At 43.6% G+C, this 12,635-nt stretch overlaps 1 protein-coding gene across 2 annotated transcripts in view; it reads left to right on the top strand.

The window, feature by feature from the left end:
* Positions 1 to 12,635, top strand: part of LOC106611279 (uncharacterized) — a 59,075-nt gene that overhangs the window by 28,269 nt on the left and 18,171 nt on the right. For both annotated transcript variants that reach the window (XM_082955763.1, XM_014211317.3), the window contains exons 3-7: positions 378 to 525; positions 8,007 to 8,080; positions 8,216 to 8,356; positions 9,557 to 9,661; positions 9,909 to 10,067. In XM_082955763.1, the coding sequence (XP_082811889.1) occupies positions 378 to 525; positions 8,007 to 8,080; positions 8,216 to 8,356; positions 9,557 to 9,661; positions 9,909 to 10,067 (627 nt within the window). The remainder of the gene's footprint in view (positions 1 to 377; positions 526 to 8,006; positions 8,081 to 8,215; positions 8,357 to 9,556; positions 9,662 to 9,908; positions 10,068 to 12,635) is intronic.

Here is a 12,635-nt window from a genome sequence, read left to right as displayed (position 1 = left end):
GTGATACCGGGAAATGATTAAACCCTAGCACTGACAAAGGAGCTGATGTTATGTAAATCTGCCACTGCTAATCCCTTTGAGTTGAGCTGCTTATGTCACACAAGATTGTGTGTGTGTGTGTGTGTGTGTGTGTGTGTGTGTGTGTGTGTGTGTGTGTGTGTGTGTGTGTGTGTGTGTGTGTGTGTGTGTGTGTGTGTGTGTGTGTGTGTGTTTTTTTTGTGTTTGTGTGGATACTGATTAGAGAGGAAGAAACATGTAAATGTGTCTAGGAATGGGGGAGGAAGATTGGATGGTGGGAAGATTGAAAAATAAAAGAATCTACTAACCTATGTTTTCCATATTATGACATTATGTTTGGCCTTGGGATTTGTGTATAGACAAAGAAAATTGGCGGCGGTGGCTTTGGGGAGATCTACGAGGCGTTGGACCTGCTGACCAGGGTCAGTGTTGCTCTGAAGGTGGAGTCAGCACAGCAGCCTAAACAGGTCCTCAAGATGGAGGTGGCTGTCCTCAAGAAACTCCAGGGTAAACCCCAATTACATGTACTTAACCTTCCCTCTGACTTCTGGCCCCTGCCCTAAACTCAACCATCCACCACCTGCCCTAAACTCAACCATCAATCACCTGCCCTAATCGCAACCATCAACCACCTTCCCTAAACTCAACCATCAACCACCTGCCCTGAACTCAACTATCAACCACCTGCCCTAATCGCAACCATCAACCACCTGCCCTAATAGTAACCATCAACCACCTGCCCTAAACTCAACCATCAAGCACCTGCCCTAAACTCAACCATCAACCACCTGCCCTAATTGCAACCATCAACCACCTGCCCTAAACTCAACCATAGCCTCCTGCCCTAATCGCAACCATCACCCACCTGCCCTAATTGTAACCATCAACCACCTGCCCTAAACTCAACCATCAACCACCTGCCCTAAACTCAACCATCAACCACCTGCCCTAAACTCAACCATCAATCACCTGCCCTAAACTCAACCATCAATAACCTGTCCTAAACTCAACCATCAACCACCTGCCCTAAACTAAACTATCAACCACCTTCCCTAAACTCAACCATCAATAACCTGTCCTAAACTCAACCATCAACCACCTGCCCTAAACTAAACTATCAACCACCTTCCCTAAACTAAACTATCAACCACCTGCCCTAAACTAAACTATCAACCACCTGCCCTAAACTCATCCACAAGTCTCCTCTAAACTCAACCACAACCCATCTACACTAAACTCAACCACAACCCATCTACACTAAACTCAACCACAACCCATCTACCCTAAACTCAACCACATCCCATCTACCTTAAACTCAACCACAACCCTCCTACCCTAAACTCAACCACAACCCTCCTACCCTAAACTCAACCACAACCCTCCTACCCTAAACTCAACCACAACCCTCCTACCCAAAACTCAACCACAACCCTCCTACCCTAAACTCATCCACAAGTCTCCTCTAAACTCAACCACAACCCATCTACCTTAAACTCAACCACAACCCTCCTACCCTAAACTCAACCACAACCCTCCTACCCTAAACTCAACCACAACCCTCCTACCCTAAACTCAACCACAAGCCTCCTACCCTAAACTCAACCACAAACCTCCTACCCTAAACTCAACCACAACCCAGCTACCCTAAACTCAACCACAACCCTCCTACCCTAAACTCAACCACAAGCCTCCTACCCTAAACTCAACCACAAGCCTCCTACCCTAAACTCTACCACAAGCCTCCTCTAAACTCAACCACATCCCCCTGCCCTAAACTCAACCAACCCCTTGCCCTAAACTAAACCACAACCCCCCCTGCCCTGCCCTAAACTAAACCACAACCCTCCTACCCTAAACTAAACCACAACCCCCTGCCCTAAACTCAACCAACCCCCTGCCCTAAACTGACCAGTAGTCATTTCAAAGTACACATTCAACCTAATTTAATCTCAAGAAACGGAATTTATATTGTTGTATATTTTCTTAAAGGTTGACGGTCTACTACTCGATAAGGCAAAGAGATACACTGACTCTGAAGGGTAATGTAGAGAAAGAAATCAAGGACGTGTTGGGTGGGGCTATGTTGGGGTAGAGGGCAGAGTGGGACTATGTTGGGGTAGAGGGCAGAGTGGGACTATGCTGGGGTAGAGGGCAGAGTGGGACTATGCTGGGGTAGAGGGCAGAGTGGAGCTATGCTGGGGTAGAGGGCAGAGTGGGACTATGCTGGGGTAGAGGGCAGAGTGGGACTATGCTGGGGTAGAGGGCAGAGTGGGACTATGCTGGGGTAGAGGGCAGAGTGGGGCTATGTTGGGGTAGAGGGCAGAGTGGGGCTATGTTGGGGTAGAGGGCAGAGTGGGACTATGTTGGGGTAGAGGGCAGAGTGGGGCTATGTCTGGGTAGAGGGCAGAGTGGGGCTATGTCGGGATAGAGGGCAGAGTGGGGCTATGTCGGGGTAGAGGGCAGAGTGTGGCTATGTCTGGATAGAGGGCAGAGTGGGGCTATGTCGGGATAGAGGGCAGAGTGGGGCTATTTTGGGATAGAGGGCAGAGTGTGGCTATGTCGGGGTAGAGGGCAGAGTGGGGCTATGTCGGGGTAGAGGGCAGAGTGGCGCTATATCGGGATTAGAGGTCGACCGATTATGGTTTTTCAACGCCAATGCCGATTATTGGAGGACCGGGAGAGAGAAAAAGCTGATACCGATTAATCGGCCGATTTAAAAACAAAAAACAAAAAAAAACATGTATTTATTTGTAATAATGACTATTACGACAATACTGAATGAACACTTATTTTAACTTAATATGATACATCAATAAAATCAATATAGCCTCAAATAAATAATGAAACATGTTCAATTTGGTTTAAATAATGCAAAAATAAAGTTTTGGAGAAGAAAGTAAAAGTGCAATATGTGCCATGTACGAAAGCTAATGTTTAAGTGCCTTGCTCAGAACATGAGAACATATGAAAGCTGGTGGTTCCTTTTAACATGAGTCTTCAATGTTCCCAGGTAAGAAGTTTTAGGTTGTAGTTATTATAGGAATTATAGGACTATTTCTCTCTATACGATTTGTATTTCATATACCTTTGACTATTGGATGTTCTTATAGGCACTTTAGTATTGCCAGTGTAACAGTATAGCTTCCGTCCCTCTCCTCGCTCCTACCTGGGCTCGAACCAGGAACACATCAACAACAGCCACCCTCGAAGCAGCGTTACCCATGCAGAGCAAGTGGAAAAACTACTCCAAGTCTCAGAGCGAGTGACGTTTGAAACGCTATTAGCGCGCACCCGGCTAACTAGCTAGCCATTTCACATCGGTTACACCAGCTTAATCTTGGGAGTTGATAGGCTTGAAGGGGTGGGTATAATTTGTGGAACGTTCCAACAGGAATCTGTTCCAAAAAACGTAAAGTAAAAGGTTGCCAACCAACAACGCATACAAAGTAGCAACGCATACAAACCTAGCTAACTAGCTGCAGAATAGGCATCAACTCACCACGTAGCTTATTCTTAATGTTTGTCCATAGGCAACCAGAGTGAGGACAGACATTTTTCGGAATAAACGTGATGAGTGAAAAACGCAATGAAATAGACCACTCCCTACCCGGTATCTTATTCTGCCGCTATACAACTTTGTATGCGTTGTTTTTTGGCAACCTTGTTATTTACGAAGTTTTTGGAATAGATTCCTGTTGGAACGTTCCACAAATTATACCCACCCAGCTTGAAGTAATAAACAGCTTGAAGCACAGCGAAGAGCTGCTGGCAAAACGCACGAAAGTGCTGTTTGAATGAATGCTTATGAGCCTGCTGGTGCCTACCACCGCTCAGTCAGACTGGTCTATCAAATATCAAATCATAGACTTAATTATAACATAATAACACACAGAAATACGAGCCTTAGGTCATTAATATGGTCGAATCCGGAAACTATCATCTCGAAAACAAACGTTTTTTCTTTCAGTGAAATACGGAACCGTTCCGTATTTTATCTAACGGGTGGCATCCCTAAGTCTAAATATTCCTGTTACATTGCACAACCTTCAATGTTATGTCATAATTACGTAAAATTCTGGCAAATTAGTTTGCAACGAGCCAGGCAGCCCAAACTGTTGCATATATCCTGACTGCGTGCAATGAACGCAAGATAAGTGACACAGTTTCATGTTAGGCAATATTAACTAAATATGCAGCTTTAAAAATATATACTTGTGTATTGGTTTTAAAGAAAGGCATTGATGTTTATGGTTAGGTACATTGGTGCAACGACAGTGCTTTTTTCGCAAATGCGCTTGTTAAATCAACACCCGTTTGTCGAAGTAGGCTGTGATTCAATGAGAAATTAACAGGCAACGCAGGACACGTTAGATAAACTAGTAACATCATCAACCATGTGTAGTTAACTAGTGATTATGTTAAGATTGATAGTTTTTTATAAGTTTAATGCTAGCTAGCAACTTACCTTGGCTTCTTGCTGCCCTTGCGTAACAGGTAGTCAGCCTGCCATGCAGGCTCCTCGTGGAGTGCAATGTAAGGCAGGTGGTTAGAGCGTTGGACTAGTAACCTGAAGGTTGCAAAAACGAATCCTCGAATCACTCCTGAACAAAGCAGTTAACCCCCGTTCGTTCCTAGGCCGTCATTGAAAATAAGAATGTGTTCTTAATCTGACTTGCCTAGTTAAAACCTGTTGGGGCTACAGGTTAGCAATGAACCCCGAGCCGGGATTGCTAACAAGGCTGGAAATTCAAAACATCAAAAATCTAATAATTTCAATTTCTCAAACAATCAACTATTTTACACAATTTAAATGATAAACATCTCCTTAATCTAACCACATTGTTCGATTTTCAAAGAGGCTTTACGGCAAAAGCATAAAGTTAGATTATGTTAGGACAGTACATAGCCACAAAAGTACAAACATCCATTTTCAATTCAAGGTCAGGCGTCACCAAAAGCAGAAACCAGCTTGAATTATGCACTAACTTTTGTCAATCTCCATCAGATGACACTCCTAGGACATTATGTTATACAATACATGCATTTTTTGTTCCATCAAGTTCATATTTATATCCAAAAACAGCATTTTACAGTAGCGTGAAATTCAGATTTTTTTCTTCTCTGAAATGCTTCCGGTGAACATAACAAAATTACTATTCGAAAACATTGGTAAATTATAATATTGTCATTCAAAGAATAATATATTATCATCTCGTAATTGCTACCGAATGGCCAGATCTCAAAATAACTTTACTGGGAAATCACATTTTGCAATAAACGGGGTGCTATGCTAAGAACAACAGGCTATGCTATACAGTTAGCATCATCTAAAATCGATAATAACATTGTAAATATCCCCTTACCTTTGATTATCTCCATCAGAAGACAGGCATCCCAGGTCCGGAAGGCATCCCAGGTCCGGAACAAATGTGGTTTCTTTTGACAAAGTTCATAATTTATGTCCAAATAACACCAAGTACTTAGCGTTCATTATGCTCCCACAAAACGTGGTGGGGGACTGTAAAATCACGCCGAAAAGCTAAAAAAACCTAGTAAATAATCTATTTATGTTCGTTCAAACATGTCAAATGTTGTTTAGCATTAATCTTTTGGTCCATTTTTAACGTTAAACATCAGTAATATTTTCACACAACCTATCCTATGTCGAGATAAACAATGAAGACAAAACTCACGTTTCTCAGATTTATGCGCAGGCGCAAAAAAATGAAGTGATGACATGTCAACTTCCTTGGATTCTAATTTGCTCTCTGTTTATCATAGACGCTTCAAACAACTTTATAAAGATCGTTGACATCTAGTGGAAGCCGTAGGTGTTGCGAAATGAATCCTTTCTCACTATGGTATCTATAAAACAATGACACTAAATAGTACAGTCACAAAATTCAAATTTTTTTAAATCTATTTTTCACAGGTTTTTGCCTGCAATATGAGTTTTGTTATACTTACAGACACCATTCAAACTGTTTTAGAAAATTCAGAGTGTTTTCTATCCGAATGTGTTAATAATATGCATATCCTAGCTTCTGAGTTGGTGTAGGAGGCAGTTAAAAATGGGCACATATTTTTTTCAAAATGTCTCAATACTGCCCCCGAGCCCCAACAGGTTTTAAATAAAGGTGATTTTTTTTTTTACCAAAATCAGCAAATCGGTGGCAAAAAATACCGATTACCGATTGTTACGAAAACTTGAAATCGGCCCTAATTAATCGGCCATTCCGATTAATCGGTCGACCTCTAGTCGGGATAGAGGGCAGAGTGGGACTATGTCGGGGTAGAGGGCAGAGTAGGGCTATGTCGGGGTAGAGGGCACGGTGGGGCTATGGAGGGCAGGGTGGGGCTATGTCGGGATAGAGGGCAGGGTGGGGCTATGTCGGGATAGAGGGCAGGGTGGGTGCTATGTCGGGATAGAGGGCAGAGTGGGGCTATGTCTGGATAGAGGGCAGAGGCGTGATTACTAGGTTGTTAGGCGGAAATAAAAGTTTTTACTTTGGTACCTGCAAAACCTGATACCTGGGGCGGCAGGTAGCCTAGTGGTTAGAGCGTTGGGCCTGTAATCGAAAGGTTGCTGGATCGAATCCCTGACCTGACAAGGTAAAAATCTGTTCTTCTGCCCCTGAACAAGGGGCAAATCTGTTGTTCTGCCCCTGTTGTTCTCCCCCTGAACCCACTGTTCCCCGGTAGGCTGTCATTGTAAATTAGAATTTGTTCTTAACTGACTTGCCAAGTTAAATAAAGGTTAAATTTGAAAAAATACGTTTAAACAAACATCTTTCAGATATAAGGAAAAGACAAAATAAGGTGTCAGTTTGGTAAAGGTGGAGGTTTCGTAAAGTTGGTGGTATGGTAAAGTTGGCGGAAAAAGGTCTTAGTAAGAAAGGGATTATTAGAGGAAAAGTGGTGTGTGTGTGTGTGTGGTGTAATATTTCAAGGGAAGAAGGATGTAACTTGAAACCGGCTTGTCTCCTCCCATCCCCCAACATGTCTCCTCCCATCCTCCCATCCCCCAACATGTCTCCTCCCATCCCCCAACATGTCTCCTCTACTCTCTTTTTCTCATCAAACATTGACTGAAAGGCTTAAAGGCCCAGTGCAGTCAAAAACACAATTCCCTGTGTTTTATATATATTTCCACACGATGAGGTTGGAATAATACTGTGAAATTGTGAAAATGATGATAATGCTATTTTGGTATAAGAGCTGTTTGAAAAGACCACCTGAAATTTCAGCCTTTTTTGGTGGGATGGAGTTTTGGTCTGACTGGTGACATCAGTTAATTAATAGACCAATATGAAAGAGAGTTCCAAGAGAATTCCTCTGCCAATAACAGATAGTTTTCAGTTTTTCACTTCCACTGAGACCACTTCTAAACAGTCCTTGCAAAATTCTTTCTTGTGAAATTTCTCTTTACTAAGAAACTATTTTTGTTTATTTTTGGCAATTTTAATTGAAAACGTTCACAGTAAAGTAATTAATTGTTACCCAGAAATTATTTGATTTTGAGATAAAAACAGCTGCATTGGACCTTTTAAAATAAGCTTTTCTTAGGGGTGAAAAAACATGTATGGTAGGCCTAGCCCCACTAACGCTTTTCAAGCATTTGCATGCCGTCAATTATGATGATGCTGGGAAGGGGAGGAGGAAGGGGACGAGAAAGAGTGAAGATGAGGTTGAAAATGGAGTGAGAGAATGAGTGTATGGTAGAGTAGAGTAAAGAGGGGTAGCTCCCTGATCTGTGCTGCTGTGTGTGTAGAAGGGCTCGGTGGTGTGGCTGCTGGCCGGAGTCTGGCTCTGAAGCAGGGTCCACTGAGACATGCACACACAGTCTCACACACGGACACACTCACAGACCATAAAGCAGTAGGAGGGGAGGCTGGCTTGGCTGGCCTGGATGGGGGAGGACACTGGAGCACAGTGGAATGTGATTGTACTATGTCATAAAGGATGCTATATTCTATTGTATCGTCCAGGTAAAGACCACGTGTGTCGCTTTGTTGGATGCGGCCGCAATGACCGCTTCAACTATGTGGTGATGGAGCTTCAGGTAAGGATGAGCCTCTTCATCACCTTGTGTGTTTAAACGTCTCTAATTCTCTATAGTGATGTCAGTGAGCTGATGTGACTAAGTGTGAAGTGTTTGGAGTGATTCTGTAGGCTACGTGGGTGGTGTGTTTTTCAGGGGCGTAACCTGGCAGAGCTGAGGCGCAGTATGACGCGGGGCACGTTTACAGTCAGCACCACCCTGAGACTGGGACGACAGACACTAGAAGCTATAGAGAGCATCCACTCTGTTGGCTTCCTGCACAGAGACATCAAACCGGTGAGACAGGCAGGGAGTGTGTGTGTGTGAGGGTGGATTGTGTGTGTGTGTGTGTGTGTGTGTGTGTGTGTGTGTGTGTGTGTGTGTGTGTGTGTGTGTGTGTGAGGGTGGAGTGTGTATGTGAGGGTGGAGTGTGTGTGTGTGAGGATGGAGTGTGTGTGTGTGAGGATGGAGTGTGTGTGTGTGAGGGTGGAGTGTGTCTGTGTGAGGGTGGAGTGAGGGTGGAGTGTGTGAGGGTGAGGGTGGGTGGAGTGTGTGTGTGTGTGTGTGTGTGTGTGTGTGTGTGTGTGTGTGTGTGTGTGAGGGTGTGTGTGTGTGTGTGTGTGAGGGTGTGTGTGTGTGTGTGTGTGTGTGTGTGTGAGGGTGTGTGAGGGTGGAGTGTGTATGTGAGGGTGGAGTGTGTGTGTGTGTGTGAGGATGGAGTGTGTGTGTGAGGATGGAGTGTGTGTGTGTGTGTGAGGGTGGAGTGTGTCTGTGTGAGGGTGGAGTGAGGGTGGAGTGTGTGAGGGTGAGGGTGGGTGGAGTGTGTGTGTGTGTGAGGGTGGAGTGTGTCTGTGTGAGGGTGGAGTGAGGGTGGAGTGTGTGAGGGTGAGGGTGGGTGGAGTGTGTGTGTGTGTGTGTGTGTGTGTGTGTGTGTGTGTGTGTGTGTGTGTGTGTGTGTGTGTGTGTGTGTGTGTGAGGGTGGAGTGTGTGAGGGTGAGGGTGGGTGGAGTGTGTGTGTGTGTGTGTGTGTGTGTGTGTGTGTGTGTGTGTGTGTGTGTGTGTGTGTGTGTGTGTGTGTGTGAGGGTGGAGTGTGTGTGTGTGTGTGTGTGTGTGTGTGTGTGTGTGTGTGTGTGTGTGTGTGTGTGTGTGTGTGTGTCTGTGTGAGGGTGGAGTGTGTGAGGGTGAGGGTGGGTGGAGTGTGTGTGTGTGTGTGTGTGTGTGTGTGTGTGTGTGTGAGGGTGTGTGTGTGTGTGTGTGTGTGTGTGTGTGTGTGTGAGGGTGGAGTGTGTGTGTGTGTGTGTGTGTGTGTGTGTGTGTGTGAGGGTGGAGTGTGTGTGTGTATGCTTAGGGACTATATATTTTTGGAATGAAGAGATCAACATCAGTAATTTGACATTTTCTTTCTGTGAAACTGACACGAATCAGACTATGATAGTTGCTATTAAAATCCTTCCTCTCTATCTCTCTTCTTCTTCTTCACCATCTCTCTCTCCTAGTCCAACTTTGCCATGGGCCGGTTCCCCAGTACCTGTAGGACCTGCTACATGCTGGACTTTGGTCTGGCACGCCAGTTCACTAACTCCTGCCAAGAGGTCCGACCGGTAAGTGTCTGTCCACATGTGTGGTCAGACACTGTGTTCCGGTTTCCTGGACACATATTTAGCTTAGTCTGAGACTAAAAAGCTTGCTTAATGGTGAATCTAAATTGAAATAGCTTTTTTAGTCTGGGACTAGGCTTCGATCTATGTCCTGGAAACTGTTCATGTCTGTTTGTGTGCTATTGTCATGTAAGGTTCTACCATGTTAGTCGTACAGCAGCATGATGTGAAGTCTCTCTCTCTCCCCCAGCCTCGGCCAGTAGCAGGGTTCAGAGGCACAGTCCGCTATGCGTCCGTCAACGCACACAAGAACAAGGAGATGGGTCGGCATGACGACCTGTGGTCCCTCTTCTACATGCTGGTGGAGTTCATGGTTGGACAGTTGCCATGGAGAAAGATCAAAGACAAGGTAAGAATCTAGTCTGAATATTCCTTCCTGTACACCAACCACTCAGCAGTCTCAGCCAAACTATTCAGGATACATAGGTACATGACTCGTAATGGTAACTTTAGTTAGGTACATGACTCGTAATGGTAACTTTAATTAGGTACATGACTCATAATGGTAACGTTAGCTAGGTACATGACTCTTAATGGTAACTTTAGTTAGGTACATGACTCTTAATGGTAACGTTAGCTAGGTACATGACTCATAATGGTAACGTTAGCTAGGTACATGACTCTTAATGGTAACGTTAGCTAGGTACATGACTCTTAATGGTAACTTTAGTTAGGTACATGACTCATAATGGTAACGTTAGCTAGGTACATGACTCGTAATGGTAACTTTAGCTAGGTACATGACTCGTAATGGTAACTTTAGTTAGGTACATGACTCATAATGGTAACGTTAGCTAAGTACATGACTCTTAATGGTAACTTTAGTTAGGTACATGACTCTTAATGGTAACTTTAGTTAGGTACATGACTCATAATGGTAACGTTAGCTAGGTACATGACTCTTAATGGTAACTTTAGCTAGGTACATGACTCTTAATGGTAACTTTAGTTAGGTACATGACTCATAATGGTAACGTTAGCTAGGTACATGACTCGTAATGGTAACTTTAGTTAGGTACATGACTCGTAATGGTAACGTTAGCTAGGTACATGACTCTTAATGGTAACTTTAGTTAGGTACATGACTCATAATGGTAACGTTAGCTAGGTACATGACTCGTAATGGTAACGTTAGCTAGGTACATGACTCTTAATGGTAACTTTAGTTAGGTACATGACTCATAATGGTAACGTTAGCTAGGTACATGACTCTTAATGGTAACTTTAGCTAGGTACATGACTCTTAATGGTAACTTTAGTTAGGTACATGACTCATAATGGTAACGTTAGCTAGGTACATGACTCGTAATGGTAACTTTAGTTAGGTACATGACTCGTAATAGTAACGTTAGCTAGGTACATGACTCGTAATGGTAACATTATCTTTGGCTAACTTGACTTGACTGGAGACTGACAGACTAACTCAATAACATGTCACAGCTCTGACGTCGCTGCATATGAATGTACTCATGCACGAGAGTACATAATTTTTTTTCTTCTAATATACACTGAGTATACCAGACATTAGGAACGCCTTCCTAATATTGAGATGCCCTCAGAATAGCCTCAATTTGTCGGGGCATGAACTCTACAATGTGTTGAAAGCATTCCACAAGGATGCTGGCCCATGTTGACTCCAATGCTTTCCACAGTTGTGTCAAGTTGGCTGGATGTCTTTTGGGTGCTGGACCATTTTTGATACACACATGGAAAAACCCAGCAACGTTGCAGTTCTTCAAACAAACCGTTGCGCCTGGCACCTACTACCATACCTTGTTCAAAGGCACTTAAATCTTTTGTTACTTAAATCTCAATTGTCTCAAGGCTTAAAAATCATTCTTTAACCTGTCTCCTCCCCTTCATCTACACTGATTGAAGTGGATTTAATAAGTTACATTAATAAGGGATCATAGATTTCACCTGGATTTACCTGGTCAGTCCATGTCATTTTTATTTTTTATTTTTTTATTTCACCTTTATTTAACCAGGTAGGCAAGTTTAGAACAAGTTCTCATTTACAATTGCGACCTGGCCAAGATAAAGCAAAGCAGTTCGACAACATACAACACAGAGTTACACATGGAGTAAAACAAACATACAGTCAATAATACAGTAGGAAAATATGTCTATATACAATGTGAGCAAATGAGGTGAGATAAGGGCGGTAAAGGCAAAAAAAAGGCCATGGTGGCAAAGTAAATACCACATAGCAAGTAAAACACTGGAATGGTAGATTTGTAGTAGAAGAAAGTGCAAAGTAGAAATAGAAATAATGGGGTGCAAAGGAGCAAAATAAATCAAATAAATAAATCTAGTAGGGGAAGAGGTAGTTGTTTTGGCTAAATTATAGATGGGCTATGTACAGGTGCAGTGATCTGTGAACTGCTCTGACAGCTGGTGCTTAAAGCTAGTGAGGGAGATAAGTGTTTCCAGTTTCAGAGATTTTTGTAGTTCGTTCCAGTCATTGGCAGCAGAGAACTGGAAGGAGAGACGGCCAAAGGAGGAATTGGCTTTGGGGGTGACCAGAGAGATATACCTGCTGGAGCGCGTGCTACAGGTGGGTGCTGCTATGGTGACCAGTGAGCGGAGATAAGGGGGGACTTTCATGGAGACGTCATGGAAAGAGCAAGTAAACTTCACAATGTTTTGTACACTCAGTGGATATGCCTTTTAGCAGATGCTTTTATCCAAAGCGACTTACAGTCACGCGTGCATACATTTTATGTAAAGGAGTCCATGGGACTCAAACCCACAATCCTGCCGTTACAAGCGCCATGCTCTACCAACTGAGCCATAGTTCCATAACAACATGTCTGAACCCTCCCCAGGAGCATCTAGGGAAGCTGAAGGACACCTATGACCACAGGCTCATGATGAAACACCTCTCTCTCTCTCTCTCTCTCTCTCTCTCTCTCTC

This window comes from Salmo salar, chromosome 09 (assembly GCF_965601325.2).
Source record: "Salmo salar chromosome 09, fSalSal1, whole genome shotgun sequence".
NCBI lineage: Eukaryota > Metazoa > Chordata > Actinopteri > Salmoniformes > Salmonidae > Salmo > Salmo salar.
The sequence above is the reverse complement of the archived record's forward strand: the minus strand, read 5'-3'. Positions and strand labels throughout refer to the sequence as shown.